The 27,621-nt window shown below is 34.8% G+C and overlaps 1 protein-coding gene across 4 annotated transcripts in view; it reads right to left on the reverse strand.

Moving 5' to 3' along the window:
- LOC140166172 (dihydropyrimidinase-like) overlaps nt 1–27,621 on the reverse strand; it is a 125,523-nt gene that overhangs the window by 54,464 nt on the left and 43,438 nt on the right. The window contains exon 1 of one of the 4 annotated variants that reach the window (XM_072189571.1): nt 2,997–3,693. The exons of the other annotated variants lie outside the window; for them this stretch is intronic. Within the exon in view, the coding sequence (XP_072045672.1) occupies nt 2,997–3,032 (36 nt within the window). The 5' untranslated portion in view covers nt 3,033–3,693. Of the gene's footprint in view, nt 1–2,996; nt 3,694–27,621 lie in introns of those variants that run through there. 4 annotated transcript variants of the gene reach the window in all.

Genomic DNA, 27,621 nt, shown 5'->3' on the forward strand with positions numbered 1-27,621 from the left:
TTATTATGATGTCAGAAATGTGCTAAAATTACAAAGCGGAGAAAAACGGAATTTAGCATTTGTAAAGCAGAAAATTCTTGGCTTTAATGTACATGCTCGAATTTGTTTCTTATTTGAGTTGCTTCGAATGAGCGCAATCACTGGTGTTCAACTAGGGTCGGTTGGTCAGGAATGAATGGACGAAAAGCGAGTTCAAAAGGCGAGTTTCCCCCCACAGAGATACGGGTTTTTTTTTGTCAATTACCCCCCACGATGTATAAGTTAGTTAAAGGCGAGTTACAACAAAGCCATCAAGTCTCAGCGGCGATGATGATGACTCCGATAATGATGAATATGATGATGATGATAATGATGATGATATAAATGATGATGATGATGTTGACGACGATGATGATGATAATGATAATGATGATGACGACGATGATTACGCTATTAGCGGGAATAAGGGCTAAATCAACCGGGAAATTTTTTGTATTAGCATTCCCCCAACCAAGCCTAAACATAATGACAAAATGAATGAAGGTGTCATTTTATTTGCGTTAATGAAATTAGGGGAGCCCCGAAAAGGTGAGTGTTACCGTAGTTAGGGCGGTTTTCGGACTTGTTTTTTTCTTTCTAAACATCCTCGTCTCATTATCATTCTTCCTTAAATTTTCTCGGTTTGTAATAAGGCGGTTCTCGAAAGCAATGGGACAGCGCTATTTTGGGAGTCTAATTTCCCTATTAGCAGGAATAAGAGCTAAATCAAAATATTGTTGATGACGATGAAGACTTGGATGATCACGATGACCATGATGATGAGGATGACAAGATGGCGATGCCTCAGATTCAGTATGACTCGGATGATGAATTGAATATAATATCATCACACTGCCGACGCAGCTTTTGACTATAATGATGATGCCTAGGATGATGATGACTCCGATATGATCCCTGATGATAATGATGAATATGATGATGATGATGATGATGATATGAAAGCGGTTCTCGAAAGAAATGGCGCAGCGCGAGCCGGAAAAGTTGAGTATAACCGTAGTTAGGGTGGTTGACGGATTTTCTTTTTTGCTCATAAACATCCTGTACGTATCATTCTTCCTTAAATTTTCTTTTCACCAATTGCACGAATTGCACAAATAGCGCTTACTGGAAGCAACTCGGATATTGTCCTCACTGCTTTTATAAATTGCATAAATTGCAACACCTGTGGCTATTTCTACAATTTGTAAAAATTGCTTACGTACATGGCTATTTGTGCTATTTGTACAAATTGCACACTTTCTTGCAACTGTAGGCAATTTGTGCAATTGACTGACATAAATACACAAATTGCAACACCTGTGGCTATTTATGCAATTTGTAAAAATTGCTTACATACGTTGCTATTTGTGCTATTTGTACAAATTGCACACTTTCCTACAACTGTAGGCTATTAAATGCAATTTACTGACATAAATTCCACAAATTGCAACACCTGTGGCTATTTATGCTATTTGTAAAAATTGCTTACATACGTTGCTAGTTGTGCTATTTGTACAAATTGCACACTTTCCTGCAACTGTAGGCTATTCGTGCAATTTACTGACATAAATTCCACAAATTGCAACACCTGTGGCTATTTATGCAATTTGTGAAAATTGCTTAAGCAACTGGCTATTTGTGCAATTTGTGCTATTTATACAAATTGCACACTTTCTTGCAATTGAAGGCTATTTGTGCAATGACCAATCCTGCGCCTTTATGCAGCAAAGACGACGCTTTACTTTTACTTTCATCGCATGTAAATTGGTACTCTGACTCCCACTCCGAGACAATATGTCCGCTGCATGTATATTAAAAATGTTCACTGCTTTGCCCAAAGATAGATTACGATAAAAATGTACATATTTTTAAAAGGTAACTAACCCTTATCTAAATAAGACAAAAATAATTACAATAATCTGAAGGAATGCTTGCTAGATATGATACCATGAACAATTAAATTATTTTAAAATTCTTATTGTTATGGCATATCATGCACATGCATGGCAGACCTTCACAGAAAAAATGCTGTTGCCTTATTCATCCAATTTTCTACCATAAAACACTCAATAAATAGGCCTATACTAGCTGTTATTGGTGTTTAATATCCAAAATCTCTGGTTTTTTACAAATAATTTTTAAAGGCTATTGATAGAAATGTTGGTATATTGCAGAATCGATGCAAGCAATTTTTTATTTTTGGCATGCCATATTTTACTCTGAAATTCATAGGAATGCTAAGTCCTCACTGCTACATGTAACATGACATGTGTTGAAAAGTATAAAATGGCTGCAGCTGTACGTGTCACTAGTCCATTATTTCAAGTGCTTTGTAAATAAATTCATGGGTTAACCCAATAAAAATATCTACCGACTTTCAGCCCTAATATTTTCACAGGATCAATATCAAAAATTCAAAATTTAATATACCGGTACAGACTTCAACTGATACATGTGTCTCATGATGGATTGACAGAGAAAAATTTAATATACCGGTACAGACTTCAACTGATACATGTGTCTCATGATGGATTGACAGAGAAAAATGGGGATAAGGTTGTTGATCAGACCATCCTCCTTTAATTTAATGGACAATAATATTTTGGTCTGTCACATGTGCTCAGATTACTATATCCACAGTCTGACAGATGGAACCTGTAGATCCAATTTCCCGACCCCTTGCTCATGTATACACCTTGATATCTGGCAGAATATTTCCACCCTTCTACAAGTTCCGCTCACTTTTAGTTTATATAAATAGAGGTAAGAAACAGGAAGGATCAGGTGCTAGCTGTCATGGATGTTAGAGGTTTCCCCAAGAAGTTCAAATGTCATGATATGTTGTCAAAATCAAATGCATATGCTCAACCTTGCCCACTCCCAATATTTTTTCCCGATACTTTTCATGCACTCACAATTCCACCATAATCAATTAAACACATACTATCATACACATCTAATGTATTCTTGCCACTCACCTTTGGTACATTTCTAAATTTTGAAGGAGTGTCCATTTTGAATTAAATTAGTTAATGTCAAATCTTGCTGTAGTCACGTGTTATTATGGGAAGCGCCACAGGGTATAGACTTCAGTGCAGTATCCTTGTAATCAGTCAAGCTATGTGCATATGCACTGAAGGAGCACGGGCACTAATTCCACTATGCCCTCACGATAAATTGCACTGAGATTTGTGCATAAAATCAAGCACAACTTTGGAAGACAGTAAGTTGTGCTATATCATCCAGATGCTATGGACATCAGCTGTAGTAGCCTATACAAACATACATGTAGATATACACATTCAATCAAGGATCATCCCTATGTCAACCACATGTATAAGATCCGGATCTATCGTATTGAGCATGTAGCTATACACACCAGGGCCCAGACAGGTTATTAATATCCAATATCAACAGCACACACCCTCAATCAATTCACGATCGCTGTATTGACTGCAAAATTCTGTGACAGACTGTGAGATGTTGGTTTTCTGCCAAAGCTAGGATCACATGTACACCATGCTGTGCTGGCGATTAGTAAGCTACCACAGTCTGAAAAGCCAAGGGGCACACAGGCTACCTCAGTCAGTCAGCTCAACATCAATAAAATTCTGCAACCTTTGCAAACATATCCACCATGCATTTGGCGCTCTAACCTGTTTAGCATGATAATGCAAAGTGGTTATGATAATAGGGTTATGATAATGACCCCACATCAAGTGGGATAATTATAGTAAGTCCAGCCTTCATGACCTTGCCTATTTGAATAAGATATACACCCCTATAATTAGAGTGCTATCAACCTATCAGGCTGCAGCAGTGGGTGCTGGTCATGCATAATGGTGGAGTGTACTACTTGCTGAGATAGGTGTGAGAGTTTATTTTGAGGGGCTGTACAGATAAAAACACTACACAGGTATCACTGTGTTTGATCAATGAATCAATGAATCAATGAACCATGTTGTATGAGATTCTGCTTAGAAGAACTTCTGCAAAGTTTAACATTCATCATCTTATTAAATTATAGTAAATATGGTTACACAAATTTCACAAATGTTTTTTTACTTCTGTAGATATGATCATGTTGATCAAATTGAATTGTGACTAAATTCTGTGACTCTATGTGCAAATCTAAGTTCTGTTGTCCCTAGTTTTTGAAGTTGCAAATGTGGAACAAATTGAAAGTGGCAATTTTAACACAAAAATAAATTGAGATTTAACTTTATTTCAAGTGCATTTTGTGCTCTTTCTGTTGATACAAAATATAATTAGAAAATATAGGGGGTGGGGGCTAATGTATCAATTAAAGTAAATTGAAAACACATTAATATTGAGCTTATAATTCTTCTTCTATATAATACTTTTCACCATCCCATGTGAGACCAGACGAAAAGTATATGAGTGCGCAACTCTTAGTCTCTGGTTACTGTGATCTTTTCTCCGAATTGCTTATTGTCTTCAATCAATGGTCTGAATGTTAGTTGGTATCTCATTCCAGTTCTTTATTGTGAGGGCACATATGAGTTTTTGAAATCATCTGTTATTGGTCCTGGGTCCACAAAAGTTGAGTAGGATATAGTGGCCTAGTGAAATTCAGATAAGGCTCCGTAATTATAATAATAATAATAATAATAAAACAGCATTTATATAGCGCATTGTGAATCTCAGATTCCTCAATGCGCTTTACAGATTTAAAAACTACCAAACTTAATTTACAATAAATGATTTTAACTTAAGAATTATACAAACAATAATATGCATAAAACAGCAGACCAGCTGCAAGCAAACAACATTAGAATGGCAAGAGTAACGCCAGTGAGAGGCCCACCGACAAAATCCCCAGGGGGACTGTCGGTGCACCTCACACCGGCATCATCTAGATCAATACATCAATATACAAGATAAAATACAGTTTAACATAATAAAAATGACACTAATAATCTCACAATATTTCAAGGAATATTATAGGAATTTTCATGTTCTATATATCTTTTGTGAGTGCATTAAATACAAGTTCTCACATTTTCAACTCATGATGCACTTTTCTTGACCCCATGTACAAAAAGGAAACTCTATACACAAAATTCATATGATACATGTATGCTCCTATATACTGACATGGCTACAACTTCTCCAAACAACATTTTATGTCACAAGGAGACTGTACATGTATTTCCCCAACCATCTAGGATGCACAACAGTTCTTTAACTCCAAAGCATTTGTACATTTCTTGAATGAACTTTGACAATTTGGGTACAAAAACTCATACTCTGCAACTTGGGGTCAAATTTTGCACTCTGATTGTTTAATTGAGGTTACTGAACTATGCCATTGGGATGAGGCCATTGCGGTCCATAGTGTCAAGAACAGTTGTGCTACAAATGTTAAAACATCTCGCTCTTTCTAGAACCGCCTGTTCTTGGTGCCAGTGAGACAAGCTGAAATTCAATTTTGCAATCTCATTTAGAACCTAAATATATATCAGAGCCACCAATATATATTGCTAGGCACGACACACAATTACTTAGCTGCGAGCACTTTTAATATGTGCAAGAAATCATAATAGGCACAACCTGGTCTAGATGTTTATGCAGCATTGGGTTTTATTTTTTTCTCTAATTTATGTAATAATGATAAGTACATACATACATGTATGCCAATATCAATCCATTGTGCAATCTATTTTGAGTAGGTGATATAGATCCTATTCTAGCTACAAGAAAAATAAGACGAAACTCTCATGAGAGGAACTAAGCTTGTATGGGGCTATGCATTTGTGTACTCTCAGAAAAGTGCTGTAATTTCTTCATCATTCAAACAAGATATATATAAATAAAGTATATAAAAAAGTCTGTCTACTCTGAAGTACAAAGTACCGAGGCGGACGCACACATTGTGCTGACTTTGAAGGCACGCACACCTCCAGCAGAGACACAGCACTGCGCACTGTTTACGCGCTGTATACACGCGCGTTGTTACTTTGTACTTCAGAGTGGACAATTAAACTGTAGGCCTACATTTTTGGAAAGGAAATTAGTTGAGGAATCTAACTAATGATTAAACACAGATTTGGTGTAAAGACAGCAATTTGGGCGGGAGGATATCACACATAAAAACACACTTTTGCCTCATTATTTTGTAAACACGCAACTAAAAAGTCAAAATCCAAATTGGGTTTTGGGTGTATTTTGTAATCTAGGCACTCGTTTACATTTTTTGAATAATGTCTTTATTTTTTTTAAATTATTGACCAATAAGGCAAACATATGACTTTTTACCATTTTCGACTTATTTAAGTCCAAATATTACCTTATTTGGTAAATAATAAAGACAAAATTTGTATGAAAAGTCTAGGGGTGCCAAATTGTCCATTTTCATTTGAAATGCTTAAATGTACCAAAGAAGATTCAAATTGGAAAGCCTGTCTCTCTCTCTCCCCTCTTTATTTCAAACAAAGATATAAGAAAAACAAGAACAGCTAAGAACCATTAAATAATTTTATTACATTTATGAACTTGAGTAACTTCTCAATTTCTAATTAAATTTATTATATACATTTAAAAACAAGTTAAATGAGGTGCCCACACACACAGTTAACCTTATTGATTCGCACATAATTTGTAAAATGAGTCAAAAAGTGTATTCCTATAAACCAACCCTAAAACATGATAAAATGTGCATACATGCATTCATAAGTAAAATACGCTGGCAGAAATCAAAACTGCATTCATAATTTGTAGAATCAGTCAAAATTATACACCGCCCACCATCAAATGTGCTAGATGTGCTCATAAATAACCTATGATGGCAAAACAAGAATGGCATCCATAATTTGTAGAATGAGTCAAAAAATATACACCGATTCCATGAACTGAGCATACATTGTAGACCTACTCATAAATAACCTCTGATGGTGAATGGCTGAACATGAAAAAAACCAAAACAGCAGTCATAATTTTGTAAAGTGACTCAAAAATTATACATCCAACCCCTCAAATGCAAACTCATTTGCAATGCACCATTAATTCATAACTCCCAATTAAATTCTACCAATGTTTAGATTATGATGAAGATGGAGATGAGGATGGTGATGGTGATGATGAGGGTAGTGGTGTGACTGGTATCCATATGTCACTTATTGACATAGTTTTTTCTGAACCTCATTACAATTTTGGTATCATCAATTTTGAGTTGCCAATCATTAAGAAAACAAGTAGGATATTGTTTCCACTTGAAAGAACATTTAATTATTTATCCCATTTTTATCAAAGGTTTGTCCCCAACTACGATTTTACTAAATGTTAATTTGAAAGAAATACCAGACGAGTGAGGGTAAGTATTAAAATAAGCCTAACTTTTTAATAATTTTTTTAAAGGTTTTTCACAGTTCCCTTCCCAGCAAACACAAAAATGTTTTTAAAATGTTTTAAACATGTTTAATACTTCAGGTTTTGGTTTAGATAAAAAACATTTTAATAACATTAAATGTCGGGTTATACAGGCCATGGAAATGTTTTGGACTGTTTTGTATGAAAACACGCTACAACAATATTTGTAAATGTTTTCAAAATGTTATTGTAAAATATTTTTTTTATACATTTTTGCCAAATATTTTGTCAACACTTAAATAACATTATGTTAAAATATTTGCAGTAAGTTATCAAAAAATGTTTTTGAATGATATGAAAATAATCTATACCCTTTATATGTCCTTTATAGAACCAGACATTTAAACGTTTTCTGGCAACCTTTTCTATCTTTTGCGAATGATGTCGAAAATGTTTTGTGTTTGCTTGGTTTATTATATAATATCACTAGGACAAGAAATTGTGGTACATACATTGAGTGCCATTTTCACCACTTGTCAAAGATTGCAGAAGGTGTCCAGGACTGTGGAAGACAGTCCCAAGTTTGGATTGACTTCTAGCATTATCTGCAAATAAAAAACCTAAAACTAGATTGATCCACATTAAACTTGATTGCAACATTTTGTGTGAACATCCCAGCATGACTCACTTATCGTCTGACTCTGCCTTACAAGTTGAAACAATTTGAGTACTTTCATTCTTGATCTACATATGAATAGCTCGATAATGCAAGAGGGATCAAAATTATGCACCCTATCTGTAACAATATATGTCATCAAGTATTATAGCTCCAAGCTACATTGTGCTGCTCATGATCCAAACAAAGCAGTCTCGTCTGCTAAATGTTTTTGATTGATACCGGGTTTTTTTCATTGTTGGTATATATTTTTTTTAAATATCAAATTTATAATTATTACGATATTTGGTTTCCTAGTTGCATCAGTCTTTACACAAATTTCACACATTTTACTTATGTTTTCACGCGTATACACATGTAAAAAGGAAGGTGCGCAATTAAATGGCTCATGAATATGTCCAGTATCAGTATCCAATATATTGCTAATTTTACATCCTTTCATTAGTTTGCAGACAGCAACTGTCTCATCATATTTACTTCAATCACCATGAACCACAAGAGCCTCATCCCAATGACATAGTCCAATAACCTCAATTACATAATCATAGTCCAAAATTTGACCTCAAGTTGCAGAGCATGAGCTTTTGGTACCCAAATTTTCAAAGGTCATTCAATGAATGTACAAATGTATTGGGGTTTAAGAACTGTGCCCCTGATTGTGGATCATAATGAATTGAACAGTTCCAATGGCAGTAAGTAAAGCCTTAGAGATGATGCCTATATATCTTATGAAGCAATAAATCTTATTATTACTTTTTAAAATATTCAAATGAATCCCAGCAAATAAGGGTATAATTTTAAAACCAGAAGGCAATCTATATAACTGCCATCCATAACTGCAGCATACAGTGAAGAACTATTGATAATGGTAGGCCTTTTGTGCAAAGTTGCAAAACTAGAATATTATTGATATTTTTGTTAAGAAGATTCTACAACAATCAAATGTAAAAACAAAATTTACTTTCAATCATTTTTAAGATATAAGAATTCAAGCTACATTGATAACATTAATATCATAGGTGAGATAATAATGAGCTAATAATATGCACATGAAAACATACTAAACAAAATAATGAAATCAAGTACATGTAGATCAGCCTATACATATCACCATGTCTGGTCAACAGACTTCTAATAATAATAATAATAATAATAAAACAGCATTTATATAGCGCATTGTGAATCTCAGATTCCTCAATGCGCTTTACAGATTTAAAAACTACCAAACTTAATTTACAATAAATGATTTTAACTTAAGAATTATACAAACAATAATATGCATTAATATCATATCATACAGAGAAGATGCCGTTTCCAGAATACTTTGCAACACTTTATTTCATCAAATGACACCTCTTACTTTGTACAAAATCCCCTGTTTTCATTTTGAGAATAGACTCCCTAAACATGGGTTAAGGGGGGTACTACACCCCTCGATAAATTTGTGTCTATTTTTGCATTTTTCTCAAAACCTAATAACACACTGGTAACAAAAGTTATGTGTATTATAGGGGCAAGGAATCCAATTACTACACTGGAATTTCAGTGACCCAAGACAAGCGGTTCGTTATTTATGATAAGAAATAAGGTACCGCTAGGATGAACCGCTTGTCTTGAGTTACTGAAATTTCAGTGTAGTAATTGGATCCCTTGCCCCAATAATGTACATAACTTTTGTTACCAGTGTGCTATTATTTTTTGAGAAAAATGCAAAAATAGTCACAAATTTACCACAGGGGTGTAGTACCCCTTAATAGTCAAGAAATTGACATATTTTCTGTTCATTGAGTTACATTTCATCACTATCGACCCAAGCTGCACTAAAAAGCATATCACAGTATAGAAAATTGAAATGGAAGAAATGCATTATGGGAAGCATCAGATATCCTCTTTGGGGTTCTACACGTTCATAGCAACCCAGTTTCCTATTTTGTGTATAAAATTTAATATGAAACATAACTGCAACCACATAACCTAGAGAATTTTTCTGGGGTTGGTGTTACAACTTGAAAACTCAGTAGGTCTATGGGATTTAACAATTTATATTTTTATAGTTAAAACATAATCTAGGTGTAAGAATTTTGATTAAAACCATGAAATATAACACAAAGAAAATGAGGAAGAAACAATGATAACTTTGAATCATAACCAAGTCAAAGCAATCAACATTAGGCTATTCCAGTTGAAATTCATACCCCCTGATGGAAAACATGACCTTAATCTCCCACACAGAGAATGTGAATTTCAAATGGGGTTACCTAAATGGGTGACTCCATTTGAAATCTACACCCCCTGTGGAAGATTAAGGTCATGTCTTCCATAGGGGGCGTATTGATTTCAACTGGAATAATCTATTTCAATTTCAATTTTTGTACGTACAACTGTGTTATCAAATAAACATGACCAAGTCCAATATGATCATTATAATACAACCTGCTTGATCAATGATTAACCAGTGACTTCCATCATTCATATAATATTACCTACTGAAGCAGGTAATGAGACAACCAAAGACTAAAGGTTAATCATAATGCATGTCATCACATAATTCAGTTATTAAAGGAACAAAAATATTCTGCACAACTCTTACAGAGATAAAAGTATCATGTTCTTGCCTGCTATGTCACCCCTTTTATCATTGTAAACTATTTAAAATAATTTAAAGGGTTATAATCTGGCAATCCTGATTTGCATTAGCATTTTGCAGTTTGTGGGACTAAAAAAAGCGCAGTGATTTATAGTCAATGTCTGGACGTTGATCCACAAGCCTCAGCACACTTTACAGGTTGTCGCTGACCACAATGGCCCCATCATTCCATAAACCATTAAACAACTATACAGGGACTTGCAGCTGAGAAGCACTCACCCTATAGACATTCCACAATACCGGTAGACCTTTTGCAGCCAGAATCAGCTCAACTTCAATTTCAAGACTCAAAATTATGTTAAAACTTACGAATTAAAATACCAATGCATTAAAAGTTATGTGTACACATTCTTCACACTAGAAAACTATGGAAGTTTAGTTTTAAAAAAACCAGTTATGTGGTAACTAAAATTGATGTTTTTAAAGCTAAAAAATTTGGTTGAAATGCCTTTAAAGTAACATTTTCTAGCAGATGTTCTGTAAAGGTATATAGCAACATCTTATCAAAAACTGAATAAGTTGAGCATATACTGTTACTTTGCATGCATGCAGTGCTTTCTTTTAAGCAAATTTACATTGGAAAACAAATTCCAGGAAAATTTGACATTCATACATGACACACATCTTCTTCAGAAAATTTATGGCAACCGGACCAAGCTCATCATATCCCCTGAATCAGTAATTCATAGACATTGTGCTGATTCATATATGTTACACATAATGACAGACGGATAGGCTGAAAGCCTTGGTAATATTAACGAGACACCGTCATAAATCCTTGGAGATGAAAAAGGTCACCCCATATGAGATGATAAATGTTCCCATCTAAAGAAAGTAGAAAAGGCGCCATGTTCTTATCTTACTTTTAAAGAGACGGTTGCTAAGTTAAGTCATCTCTGTTGCTAAGAAGTTGTCTACTTATTTAGACTCGAAACAATTTAACATAATGAGGTAACATTTACAGCTCTTTTGACACCCGTATCTGATCCATAAAACATGAAGGCATCTCTGTTGCTAAGAGGTTGTCTACTTATTTTGATTAAAAATAATTTCAGCAACTGTGGTAATATTTTAAAACATTAAGTCATTTACGTTGCCTAATATGTCGTCTAATATGTTGACTGAAAGTACTTTCGGATAATGAGGTAACATTTACAGCTCTTTTACACCCAATCAACACGAACCTATTTTGACAAAAAACAGTTTCAGCTAATGACGTAACTCTTTTGTCACCTGTTCTACAAAATGAACTGATTTTGAACCATAAAATGTCTCACTATGGTCCACAATGGCCTCATCCCAATGGCATAGTCCAATAACCTCAATTAAACGATTACAGTGCAAAATTTGACCTTAAGTTGCAGAGTATGAGCTTTTGTACCCAAATTTTCAAAGGTCATTCAATGAATGCACAAATGCAAAGAACTGTGCACTATTAGATGAGAATGTTTTGGATCCTAGTGTCTGTATCAAATGTGCTGTAATATTTATTTGAAAAGCACTATGAATGGCTACAATTGATGGTTACTTTAAGAAGCCCAGGGCTGTGAAATACTTTCAATTACTCATAACAATTTGTGTTGTGATGAAATGGGAGGCAATCCAATCTGCAATTCATGGCAACATCTCAGTGAAATTTAAACATAAAATAAATTGCGTAGGGACTCACAGACACTTACAAAGTAAGATATTAACTTCTTTAAACAATTTATTTGACTGGGTAATTAATCACAGTCAGTAAATTTGTGAAAATGTACAGCAATAATTTAGTGAACAAAGCTGTTCTGTGAGTTTATGCATGTTAAAGAAATAATATTACATGATGTTAAAAAGGATTTAGTGAAAAATAAATAAAAATGCAAAAGTTTTTTTTCTGTTGAACCTGGAACAGGTGAAATAATATTGACAGTTGAAGTTTAACAGCTATCTTCAGTAGACAATCAAGCTGTATTCAATACACAGAAAACTTGCTTTACAAATGCTATCTTCAGTAGATAGCATATTAAGTTTCATAAGGCACAACATTATGCTTCCCCCACTATCTTCTACATTTAGCACACTACACACAATAAGTCTTACCAGCTATCTTTAGTAGATAACAGAGTAAGTCTCACCAGCTATCTTCAGTAGATAGCCCAATCAGTTTCACAGCTATCTTCAGTAGATAGCCCAATCAGTTTGACAGCTATCTTCAGTAGATAGGCCAATCAGTTTCACAGCTATCTTCAGTAGATAGCACAATAAGTCTCACAGCTATCTTCAGTAGATAGCACAATAAGTCTCACAGCTATCTTCAGTAGATAGCCCAATAAGTCTCACAGCTATCTTCAGTAGATAGTACAAAGTCTCACCAGCTATCTTCAGTAGATAGCAAAATCAATCTCACAGCTATCTTCAGAAGATAGCACAATCAATTCATAAATATCTTCATAGATAGCAAAATACACCTTACTAGCTGTCTTCAGTAGATAGCACAAAGTATCATAATTGATCTTCAGTAGATAGCACAATAAATATTGCAGCTATCGTCAGTATATGGCATAATACATCTCACCAGCTATCTCTATAGTGCTATTTTATCATTTGTTATTATTATTCAAAGTTTATTAGAAACATACATTTCGTACCCAAAGGCTGAATTACATAAAATATATCAACATGACTAGTATGACTAGTATTTCTGATTAACATAGCCTTCTATCCACCAAGACAGTCAACTATTATTCTGGCCTAAAAGACCTGATTAAAATAGCCTCCCATCCACCAACACAGTCAACTCAACACTGACAACAAGTCTATAATAATCATCAACACACAGCTGAGATGATAATTCAATGTCTCAGATGGATGGGCATGTGGGCTTGATCCCAGCTGTAATGACTTGACATACATAGCAACCCATCCCAATAAATCATCAACCTGTTTAGTAGATGGAGCTTGTCCTTACTACATCCTTATGACTAAAGTCCAGTAGGTGATAAATGTGTTTGACAGATGAGGACAACCTTGAAAGACAGGAGAGAAGGAAATGAAATAACTTATGGAGAGCAGAGAGGAAAATGAAACAGCTGACTCCACGCTGGAAATAGGGTCCACATCAATGCGCTCTCCTGGGATGTGGATCAACTTGTGCGCGACTATGTGCGCAGGCTTCATCTTGTCATGAGTGCACTGAGACACTCATATTCATCATGAGTGCCCCACATGCAGACACACTGTTAAACACTTACAAGAAAAGCACTCACTATCAATTCTCGGATGCAGATCTGAGTGATGTGTAGACACCTGTAATTCAAAATTAAATAATAAATGTAGACTATTTATATAGTGCTTTTTGCCGTAAACAGCCTCAAAGCGCTTTACATTTATTCCACCGTCATTAGACTATGTCGGAACCACGTTTGCTGCCTAGAAATGGTGCAGGGTTCATCAGTACAATGACTGTGACTACCCCTAACAGCTTCCCATTGCACCTGGGTGGGGTGAGGCAAGCAAGGCAAAGCACCTTGTCCACGGGTGCAATACGGTGGTGGGACGGGGACTCGAACCCACGCACGTCGAGCAAGCTCTTAGATTATGAGTCCAAGGCCGTAACCACTGAACCACCGTGTCCTCAATTATGGATGCAGATCTCGGGGATTGCCCAATATCAATAATAGCATTTTTAAAAGAGAAAAGCAAGAGATGGCACAATTTTTCTTTTCTTTTTTCTTGCTTTTTTTTTCTTGTAAACAATCTTCTTTGTGTCCCTATCATTTAAGTATCAAAGTTGGTCAACATTAAACAGAAATTCTGAAAACCATCACATCATTTTTAACAGCAGATATTAGTATAGGTTTTCTCAGTTAATTTAACTCATTTTTCGTTATATTTAATATCCCGTTAAGTTTGAATTCGTCCTTAAAATTTGGAAGTGTCTATTTGTAAACTTAAATTTCGTCTTTGTTCAAATAAATGCATATTTTGGTCAAAAGGATTCATACAATGTTCATTTGAATTCGTCCTAGAGCACATTGAAATCGTCTCACCTGCTGCATGGACAGTACTTGCACAAATATAATTCGTCTTTGTTCATTAATTTTCATGCTTTGAGCAAAGCAATTCGTCGTCCATAATGCATTGTAGGCCTTCATTAATTACATCTTAGATTTTCAACCACTGGTATTGAGTTTTCACTAGTATTTCGACTCAGAAAATGAATTTCAATTCAATTCAGATTCACTTTCTTATAATATAAAATCATTTTGATTCAATTCCAATTCAATGCATTGAAATTAGCTGCTAACCAATTTCAATTCCAATTCACAGCATTTGAATTCAATTCCAATTCACAGCTTTTGAATTCAATTCCAATTCACAGCATTTGAATTCGATTCATAGGCCTATTCAAATTCAATTCTTATTACCAACACTGATATATTTGACTGGGCATTTGGCTAAAAGCAGTTCAGGGAGAAAGTTCATTGTAACTGATAAGCTGACAATACAGATGAAATGATAGAATCAAATACATGTTTTATATGCAATGAATTGAATTGAAATGAACAAAAAATACATTTCGATTCGATGCATTGAATTAAAATGAAAGAATAAAAACATTGAATTGAAATGGATTTAATTGAATTCAAATGAAAAAAAAAACATTTCGATTCACTTCTGCACTGAATTGAAATGAAAAATGGCCTAAATCAAATTCAATTCAATTTCTATTCCAATGCATTGAAATAACACTATTTCCTACCTTGCTGATATAAATCCGAACAGACGTGTCTAAATTTATTCTGACCAAATAACAGTTATCACAATAATATGGGAGCGAGAAAAAGAGGGCCTAAACAACCACGTTTGAAATAGATAATGATATAAAGATTAGAAGGAATCAAAAAACCAAAACATAAACTAACAAAAAAACAAAAAACAAAAAATGAACAAAAAAAGAAATGGAAAGAAAGAAAACAAAATAAAGAAATATGAAATATATAAAAATGGAAAGATAAGCAGAAAGAATGAAAGAGAGAAAGACAGAAAGAAAAAGAAAATATGCAGGCCTACTTCTACATGCTTTATGTTAAAGACGAAATTAAATGACCCGAATATGAAAATATTTGATCAAAGACGAAATATATTTACACATTAAGTTGATAACCCCTACAATGGACAAAATATAAATACATTTTGACGAAATTAAACAAACTTTGTATGAATACGTTTGATCAAAATATGAATTTATTTGACCAAAGACGAAATTTAAGTTTACAAATAGACACTTCAAAATTTTATGGATGAATTCAAACTTAACGGGATATTAAATATAACGAAAAATGTGTTAAATTAACTGAGAAAACCTATACTTTTCTTTGTTATTGACATCCTATAACACTTGTCTCCATCACATAACCATGACCTTTATATTCAACCGATATTTTCTCCCATTGCAGACCGTCTACGACTTTTTCTGCATCTTAACCATATCATGAAAGCTCACCGCCATATGTCTTATTTAAAGTAATTCTGTGTAAAAATAGCATTAGTTATACATGGATTTTAGCACTTGACATTTCAGCACTTAAAATGCCTATACCTTGTTTCACCTCAAGTTTAGGTGATGAAAGTACACATTTCACTGGTCGCACTATCGAACCGGGCATGTCAAACCAAGCCGGCAAGGACAGTTTGTCACCTTTGTTCATCACCACTAAGGTATAGGACATTTTTTGTTTTGGCTATAATAGCCCTTTCTCCAGAAGCATCTAAAAAGTGAGGGGGGGTTGAGATCAAAAATTTTTCACACATTTTTTCAAACACATTCAATAGTGACATGTTAGCACCATAAGACAGCACCTGTACCATGTGCACAGTTCTCCCAACTTGATAACCTGGAAAACAGATATTTTATTATGTTATTAATTTGTTCTATTTTTTGTTGAACCCATTATTTTCAGGGGCGGATCCAGGAATTTTCAATAGGGTGCGGCATATGCTTTGGTGGGTGCCGAGCCACCACCACCGCCGGGGCTCAGCGCCCACACAAAGTCAGGCGCCGCTCTGCAAAAAATCCGTCTCTGATTTTTTAACCAGTGACATTTCGGCGCCCCTCAAAATGTAGTGCCCAGGGGATCTGTGCAAAGGGCGAATGTAACTACCTTTCTTCAATAACAATTAACTCATTTTTTTGTAATGCAACAGACTAGCAAACCAAGGCTCCGAAGTCTGACTCCAAGATGACAGTTATCAGTAATATTTCACATTTTGTTGAAATATAATATCTATATTTTATAGTGCTTTTTTAAACATAGCTTGTACATATGTAATTCATATACCCATAAAGAAATATGTACACAATCATATATAAATCATGTTATCTTCAGTAGATAGCACTAAATCATTGTAAACTCATTCAATTTACAACAGTATTATCATATTAATAAGTCCATCATCATTTATTAATTTCCACTTTAACTTTATTACTTGTATCACATTATCATTGGATATTCTATAATTGCCAGAAAGCTGAAATGGTTCCAAGGGATTAAAATCCCCAATTATGAGTCACAGGTACGTTAGTCCTCTTAATTAGGAATTAATATTATAATGCAACAGATCTTCTAGATGCATTTGGGTCTGCAAGGTGAATTTGAATGAGCATATCTCTCAATATTTACTGCCACAAGTCCAAGTATTGCATGGTAAGGAATGTCTCTGTAAGCTTTTTTTCTTGGTAGCTTCATTCTTATACTTTTTTTTAATGTAAAATACCAAATTTACATTTTTTTTAATCTTCAGCAGACAGCACTTAAATTATTTCATTTACTACTTCAGTTCATTTCATTTTTGTAACATCTTCAGTAGATACCAATTGTATTTCACTTCAAGCTAATTCAGTCAATTGCATTTAAATTTAGTATCTTCAGTAAATAGAAATTACATTTCACTTGTGATTTCAGAAAATTAATTTTATATCCTATCTTCAGTAGACAGCAATTACATTTAATTTTGGAATTCAGACAATTCATATGCATTTGCTATCGTCAGTATATAGCAACTACATTTCAGTTGCGAATTCAGAAAATTAATTTTATTTCCTATCTTCAGTAGATAGCAATTACATTTAAATGGGAATTCATTTCCTATCATCAGTAAATACCAATTACATGTCACTTGTGAATTCAGAAAATTCATTTCATTTTTTATCTTCAGTAGATACCACTTACATTTCACTTGTGAATTCAGAAAATTCATTTAATTTCTCATCTTCAGTAGATAGTAATTAAATTTCACTTGCAAATTCAGAAAATTCATCTTATTTCATATCTTCAGTAGATACCAATTACATTACACTTGTGAATTCAGAAAAATTCAGTTTATTTCTTATCTTCAGAAGATAGCAATTACATTTAAATGGGAATTCAGACAATTTCATTTCCTATCTTCAGTAGATAACAATAACATTTCACTTGGGAATTCAGACAATTCATTTCATTTGCTATCTTCAGCAGATAGCAATTACATTTCAATTTCTAATTCAGTCAATTTTATTTACATTTCCTATCTTCAGTAGATAGCAATTATGTTTCACTTACTACGGTAAAAAAAAAGAGGGTTGTCACAGAAGACTGTGCATGCAGCTTTAAAAAAAATCAAATTTTAGCATATTTTATTTGGTTTTAGGTATTGGAGGGGTTGTTTTTTAGCCATCAGAACAAATAAAGAAATTTGGTCACTTGTAAAGGTGGACCAAAAATGCAATAAAAATGTTATTGCATATTTCAAAAAGCCCTAATGGAAACCACTTCACCTTTTTTCCATTTCTAACTGTACAAATCATGCTATCTTCAGTAGATAGCGCTTATATCAATTTCCAATCCTCATAAGATGACATTCCCTAAGCTTCCACAAATTCTTTGCAGTTCTAATCAGCTATTTTACAACCATTACCTAAATCCACCATCACAAGCTGATAATGAACAAGGCAAAACAATTCAGAAGTGCCAAGGGGAGTTGTAAGTCCCCATGTATGAATCACATGTTGGTCAGTTTATGGATGCCTGGATTCCAAAATGCCTGCCTGAACATCTAGATGGGTGGGTGTATTAGTCTTATCCCAAGACATTTTCTGCTCCCTGGAGTGATAATGGTGCACAGACCAGTTGTGATCAAGACTAGTGGTAAAGTGCCACTACCTGATGATTCATAGACAAAAGCCACTTGGTGACAATGGGGGCATGAAATATAAAATGATGCGTTTGTGGTATGTGGACCATCAAAACACTGTGATATGATAATTATTTCATGTGAGTGTGCATGACCTAAGTGTTGTTGAACTTACTGTGATCAATATTGTATCAGTTATGATTGGAAGAGATGGGTCATTGCTTTATAATGTTGAATCAAAATGATTCTCAAATTTCATGGGGGTGTTGATACCATCTGAGATGAATATATTCATCTCAGATACCATCAGTTGCAGCAAATATCAAATTGCCAACATTTTTTGCTGCACATCTGGTAATGATTCTGTGTTTGTGAGATACAGTGTGTGTGTGTGTTTAAGCTTTGTAACAAAACAATCTAACACTAACAGGTGTTTCAGGCTGCCGCACTGTTGATTCAATTTTATGTAAAGTGGAATCTTGGCATTCTTGATAATAATTATATTGAGATGTTAATACTTGTGAGAAAATGCTCTAATCTACTAGCATGCAAAATGTATCTCTAAATATACCCCTTCCCCCAGTAACTTCAAATGCTAAGGGGGTATAACTCATGATCCTTTGGCGCCTATTTTATTATTTTTTAATTGCCTTCATTTCATGTTTCTATTAATTTTTCTTAATTGTTGTCTTTTTGTTGTCACAACACAACCCACTACGTCCAGTGTTTCACCTGTTATACCCCTTTCTTAATCAATTAATCGGCCATGAACCTGCGAAGAATTGGCTGAAGTCTAGCAAAAGCTCACTACTCGGCAAAGTTGAACCAAGTGCACAAGCTGAAGGTACCAGAGTTGCCTTATGGAAAGCCAGAGAGGCTTGCCAATCTTCCATCAACAACATCCATGTCCATAAGTGCCAAAGAAGAACCTCTCCATGGTGCCGACTCAGACTGGGCTGAATGGAAATGCCTCAACAGACTGAGAGCTGGTACTGGCCAATGTAAAGTGACTCTATAAAAGTGGGGTTATCTAAACACCAAAGATGTGACCTGTGTATGTGGAATTGAGACCACAAACCATGGAGCCCCTATTGCGATGCCCTCTATTGGAGCAAGAATGCAAAGCTGAGGGAGGACCTTGCAGAGAATAATGATATTGATAAGAGTTGTATCCAGCTCTGGCTGAAACACAATATCTAGCGTGTGTGGACGCGATAAGAAGAAGAAGAATCAATTACCATCATAAGATCATCTTTTCATGTTCAAACTCAATAGACGGTAGACCCGTTTCCCCCAAGACAGTTGCCACTTCAACTCCATGTTGATACATACACACAGACTAATCAATCTTGCCAATCTCCACACGGTCAAGTGCTGGCAGCAAACTTGTTATGGGGGTTCACACCTGTATCATTGTGTATTTCATACCAAGCTGATGGGCTATTCCATCCAGAAAATAGATGCACAGCCAGCCCCTATAGAGGAGTTCGGATATCCAGATTTTTTGTCCTGTCGTAATTGTTGGAAATCCAGACTTTTGAAATGTCCAAAGGTGAAAAATCCAGCAGAAAATATTTCAAAAATGGAAATCCTTGAGTTGAGAGGTTCATTTTGGACATTTCCATGATTTTTCATTCATTTAATTGCATTTCCAAGCTTTTATCAGTAACATTGGCAACTGGAATTCTAGTCATTTTCAAAAAACAAACAACTTGGAAATCCAGACATTTCTTTTATTGAAAATTTACTTCTCTAAAGGGGATATGCACTTATTTTCTGGAATAGCCCAATTGGCATTCCCCATATCTATCTTCAGTATCTTGTGTATCGGTATGTCTAGACATATTTAGCCACCCTCTGATCTTGAAAATATACTGGTACTAGATTTCGCGGTTCTCGGGTTGGGCGGTTCTCGTGATAGGCCTATCTCTAATTACCCAACACCCGTTACCCATAATACTTGTCCTGACCTTTCAAACTACTACGATGTACGTCTCTCAATGATTAAGACAAAACTATCAACTCTGTTTTGTAGCTGTGACGCTTACTTCGAACCCATAATGTGAAAACCCATCGTTCGCCTCTTCCAAGCCCTGTCCTGCTAGTGCTACCACATTGGAGGACCCCAAAATACCCCGAAATTCTAGTAGTGTCTGGATGAAGGCCGTCAATTCAATCGGGAGAAATGTGAACGCAAACGGGTTATATAGGTCTTACCATAACTGATGATTTTTATGTTAATCATGTCTTTAAAATAGGCCTATTGGTCTGATGAGATGCACCTGTTAGTCACACTGTAATGCTTTCCGATGCGCGATGCGGTACTCTGCGCGCACACCCGTTGATACTCCGCGATAGCACACCGCGAGCACCCGATTTTGCACCGCGCGTACGCGATATTACACCGTGCGAACGCGATAGCGCGCGGAGGACGGACACTCTGTGATTAGTATGATGATGTGAATCCTGTTAGATGCTACATTCAATATTTTCCAATGTGCAAGTAAGGGTTAGGGTTTCGTACAAGGGCTTAGGAAGCCAGCCATGTAGGGAGTGTTTTACACACCTAAATTGGTAAATAACACACCCAGTTTTTGCCCACATGGTCTATACTTTGTACACAACACAAATCTTAAATTTACACACCCAGTTTTTGAATTTTACACACCCAAACCTTCAAATCCTGCCTAAGACCCTGGTTTCGCACATAACGGAATATTGAACGAAGCAACTAACTGAATCCCCTATAAGCTATGGCAAACAGATTAGAACATAATTTGTTAATTGCCATGTATATAAATATCCCATGAATTCCACCTCCCTGCAAAAAATGCAAAATTCTTAAAAACAAATTAAAAATTTTAATCAATGATCTCAAATGTACAATTTATTTATAATCTTTAACAGTTGCATTTACCTCTATCACTAATTCTTGATCAAAATTTGTCACTGTCTTGGATCTTTCAAGAAATATATTTGATTAACTGATTAATAATTAACCACCCTTTTACAAGTTCCTCTGCTGAGAAGTCTGCTTTGTCATGTCATCTATAGTGTGTCTTGTCTCAAATTGAGGGTAACGCCATGTTGGATTTCGCAGTGCAGATTTGAATCAGTGAATGTTTGCAGTTGCTTCGCAAGCGTATGGACAAATCGCTCTTCTACACATGTTCATATGCACTGCGGGATCAAGTTAGAGTGCGCAATTTGAATCTGCCACTGCGTATTCTGCCATGGCGTTCACTAACTCTCAAATTACGACAAGACAGACTATACCAGGAGACTATACCACACATACTAAGTTCATACTATACTTCACACTATTTTATATCCTATTTTTATAAGGGTTGAATTTTAAAAACATAAGAACTGCACAAAAATATACTTCTACAAATGAGTCACATTATCTTCAAGGCCGATTCAGTAAAACTAACTCACTTAATTTCTCAAAATATTGAAGAAAAAAGTGACACATTCTGAATGCAAATATATAACCGTACAGGCTGTATCAAAATGATTGGTACCCATCAGTTTTAAGTGATTCTGGACATGACTGCCACATCAAAATACAATAATAAGATTCACTTCATTTGTAGATAAATGGTGTGAAAGGGTGTAATCTCTAAATTGTTGGAGTTTTAAAATGATTTAATGTTGCATTGAGAGGCAACAGGCTGTCAGTAAATATGAAATCTGATGGGTACCAATCATTTTGATACAGCCTGTATAAGTTTTCTCACTTGGAAACAAAAACAAATGCTTGTCCCATTGCCATCAGCCTTTGCTTGTTCTACTTACAAGAACTACAAAAGTAAATTATCTTGAGTATTTTTGCAAACTGAAAGTTTTACATATATTCATGCTTGTTTAGAAAGTCACTAATACAAGTGGGTTTCTGTGTTTTGCCCAAGCTGAGTTGATTTTGCATAAGGTGCATGCCCACCTTCAATGCTTTCAAACTGGAGAGGGCTTTGAGTATAGTGGCTGACTGTCAGATGACTGCAAAGAATACAATCTCAGCCAGGTTCATTATCAGCCTGGTCAGTCACTGTGAGGGTGCAAAAGCCCAGTCACACTGAGGAGTTTACCCCAATTGCATGAGAAACAGGATCAAAACAAGGGCTGATTTCACATGAATTTATTCTTTCCATCCTGATTTCACACAAAAAATATTTTCTAAGGAGGCAAGATTATGTATTACATATACCTAACCAATAAAAAAGAACTTCAGATTTGACTTAGCAAAAAAATGTCACCAAAATGATATTTTTAGTAGAATTTGCAAAACAAACTGCCTATTTTATCAACAAAAAAAAGTTTTAAAATTAGCATTTAGTGCATTTCTCTATGTTTTTTATTGTTTTTTAATCATCAGGGGGAAAAACACCCACAAAGCAGCTGAAAAAGGTGGGCCAAAGAAATCTAAGTCAGCATAGCCCTTTTTTCAAATAACAAAATAAACAAACAAAAAATGCATAGGAAGCTGAAACAAATCATTTTTTTTGCCATACAGAAGTGGGTATTTTGTCTAATTCTGTGATTGAAATACCTTTTAAGAAATAAAACAAAGAAACACTGACAATTCCCTTAGATAAATGATACAGTGATCGTACAGTGATCATACATGACCATGCATATTCTTTCAATCTTGTAGACACGATCAATGACTCACTACGACAGCGTTTATATGCAAGGCGGTATTTTCCAACACGAAGTTAAGCAATTATTGCGGCAGCAACACCAAAGGGTCATGACATTGGACATTAAACTCACACTCCCAATGTAAAAGCTTAGACAAAAACATGGACTTACAACAATATGTGTCTTGTTGTTCTTTCTTTTATGAATGGATATGAGATTGTAAGTTTTTGATAATACCTCAAAATTAATTAAATAAAGTTAAAGTTAATTGCCGCCCCCTGCAGCAACAGCCTGAAATGATTAACCCTTTTTTTTTTCAGCCAGGATGGCGCTCTAGAATCTAAAAAATGGGGTGGGATCCAACAAAAAATGTTGCCAATTTTTTCAAATATTAAAGAATTAGAGGTGTTACACCCCAATTACACCCCACTTCCTCGAGAGGTGGCCCTGTTGGTGACCAGAAAGGTATAGTTATATTGGTTTTCAATAATTTTTCACTTTTTTTCATTAATAATTCTTCTTGCCGCCCTTCTGCCCGCCTCGTTTTCCTTTAATAATTCTTCTTGCCGCCTTCATCTTCCACCGCCCTTCTTTTTTGCTGTCCCCCACTTTTACCCCGGGGGCTCACACCCTCAAAGCCCAAAAAAAAAAAAATAGCAATAAGAAAACTATCACAGAAGGCAGCCTTTTGAGATGCAACAATTGAAAATATTAATATAAAATTTTTAAAACATACACTTTTTGGCTTTTATTTCAAAGGGATTGATAGACTGGACTGAAAAGAGGGTGTGGGCTGTGATGTGTGAGTCAAGTTAATTCAACAAAGTTGAAATTTCCCAGCTGACCCAGCAAACACAAAACGTTTTAAACAGGTTATGTTTTGGGTTTTCGGTTTTGGGAAAAATGTTTTAACAACATTAAATGTCCGGTTATATAAAGGTTATGAAAATGGTTTAAAACCTTTGTATGAAAACACACTACAAAAATATTTTTAAAATGTTTCCAAAATGTTATTTTAAACATTTTTTTGCAAACAATTTTTCCAAATATTTGCTGTAAGTGTTCAAAAATGTTTTGGAATGTTATGAAAACATTTTAAACCCTTTATATACCTTTACATAACCCAACATTAAAACGTTTTCTGGCAAACTTTTCTATCCTTTTGCAAATGATGTCGAAAACGTTTTGTTTGCTGGGATCATGTAAAAAAATCGGCACATCCTCCTTTCAATAAAAATAGTAACGAAAAATCTATTATCAATTACTGTTTTGCATATTTCTGATGAAATGACAATTTCAATTTTTTAATGATGCTAATGACATCAAGGATACGCAACAGATGGTGAAGCTATGCTTTGTGTGTTGAACAATCAACAATATAATGTGTTTATCAAATTTGAAAGCTATTATAGCATTTTTCTTTTGAAAAATCTTCACTATGTTTAAAGGAAAAAGGGTAGATAAATAATATCACTAAAACAATGATGGTTCAAGGGATCACAGACTTTCAGGCCTCTTCTTGGCCTTTCCTGTGATTCATTCACACTCACTTGTATTATGATTTTGTATTCTAGCTTTTTGCTATTTGATGAGTGAAAATAATAAATGAATGAATGAATGAATATAAGGTGAAAGATTGAAGTTTGACAACAAACTTAACCCTAAAGCCGTATCTGCTATAAAGAGAAAAGATGAACAAAGATTAAGAAGCTTTTTGTTTTGGTTGGGATTCGAACCCCAGACCCCTTTAGGTTGGCAACTGGCGGCAACAGGCGTTTCACTGGCCTGGCCAACAAAACCATGCATATATAACTTTAAGGTGATTGCATCATCACATGCGCATTGCATATATCACATTTTGTACTTTGTCCTGCTAGGGTTAAACTTGCTGAGCCTATAAAACCTCTTCAAGCAATGTAGAATTTAGGTATGGTGTTATTCAGCACTGCAAGGTTTAATCCAGGTAGCAGATGATAGTGGTACGGTACATATTGTAGGGATGAGGGTGGAAAGGGGGAATGAATGTACCCCAGTCTCCCCAGGTGTTTCTTGATTACTGGAAGTAATTTACCACAATTTATGTCTTAGATCTTCCTTTTGTTCTGTTTAATACCAAAATTCACTTTGACTATGGGCCAAAACAGTATAGAATGACATTTTGCATTAGATCTATTTCAGAGCAGCACACCAGAGGACCTAATCAAAAAATGATGCACACCAAGAATGTTCTTACAATAATCCCCAACTGACCCCTGATGACAAGGGTCTAATAACACTGAATACTGAGTACCTGATTCTCATTCAGCACATGAAACATCCATATAGCCAGAGACGGTCACTCTCTTATTACAACATAAGCTATAACACCACCATCAATGTTTTTACTCTGTTATCACACTGAATAATACAGTATGTCTAGCGCTATTCTCACTCAGCAAGGCAAAGGTTAACTACCTTGACAACATATGTCATGATAACATTAGCACTGTCAATGCTGTCTACTAACACTACATATTATGGTATGCATTATACCTCACATGGTTGGAAATGGCTTCCTGATGACCAGCTCAAAATAGACATCTCCAGGATATACAAAACAAAGTGATCACAGGTGATGATAAGGATGCATATGATCTAATGTTGCAATTAATGGCGTTATGTGCGGTCAATTGATATTTTGTTGTCAAAAGTTTACTTTTTTCACAAATTAAACCAACTAAAGTTACCTCCAGTAGAGAGCACAGCAAAAAGGCTATGAAAGTTATGTCATTGATAATAAAAAGAACAAAATTAAACAAATATAAGCTATAACACCACCATCAACGTTTTTACTTTATCACACTGAATAATACAGTATGTCTACCACTCTTCTCACTCAGCAAGGCAAAGGTTAACTAACTGACAGCATATGTCATGATAACATTAGCACTATCAATGCTGTCTACTAACACTACATATTATGGTATGCATTATACCTCACATGGTTGGAAATGGCTTCCTGATGACCAGCTCAAAATAGACATCTCCAGGATATACAAAACAAAGTGATCACAGGTGATGATAAGGATGTAAGTGATCTCTATGTTGCATTTAATGGCGTTATGTGCGGTCAATTGATATTTTGTTGTCAAAAGTTTACTTTTTTCACAAATTAAACCAACTAAAGTTACCTCCAGTAGAGAGCACAGCAAAAAGGCTATGAAAGTTATGTCATTGATAATAAAAAGAACAAAATTAAACAAATATAAGCTATAACACCACCATCAACGTTTTTACTTTATCACACTGAATAATACAGTATGTCTAGCGCTGTTCTCACTCAGCAAGGCAAAGGTTAACTAACTTGACAGCATATGTCATGATAACATTAGCACTATCAATGCTGTCTACTAACACTACACATTATGGTATGCATTATACACCGCTTGGTTGGAAATGGCTTCCTTGATGACCAGCTAAAAATAGACATCTCCAGGATATACAAAACAAAGTGATCACAGGTGATGAAAAAGATGCATGTGATCTAATGTTGCAATTAATGGCGTTATGTGCGGTCAATTGATATTTTGTTGTCAAAAGTTTACTTTTTTCACAAATGAAATCAACTAAAGTTACCTCCAGTAGAGCGCACAGCAAAAAGAATATAAAAGTTATGTCATTGATAATAAAAAGAACAAAATTAAACAAATATTTTTGTCATAAATGTGTAATTGGTTTGTTTAAATATTTGCTATCTACAGAAGATAGCAAAATAATTTAACCATCTATAGAAGATTTACAATATACAGAATTTAAATTTATCATAGTTGATAGTAGAAGTACAAAATGCCATCAGTAGTCAAAGTCACCTACAGTTGTATGAAGAAAAAAAAAGAATACAATTTGAAAATGCCATCTATGGTAGATAGCAAAAACATGTAATTCATCAACTATGGAAGATTTTAACATTACAAAGCAATGTGATCCATAACATTAAATGAAGTAATCTACAGCATATACCAAGAATTAGAAAAGAATATGAAAATGCATCAGTAGATAGCATAAAACTGACACAATGTGTTTTACTTGAATACACAAACTTGCAAAATATCTAAACAGAAGATAGCAAATGTATTTCTTCATCTACAGAAGATTAAAAAAAAAAATTTTTAAAGATTAT

This window comes from Amphiura filiformis, chromosome 12 (genome assembly GCF_039555335.1).
Source record: "Amphiura filiformis chromosome 12, Afil_fr2py, whole genome shotgun sequence".
NCBI classification, from domain to species: domain Eukaryota; kingdom Metazoa; phylum Echinodermata; class Ophiuroidea; order Amphilepidida; family Amphiuridae; genus Amphiura; species Amphiura filiformis.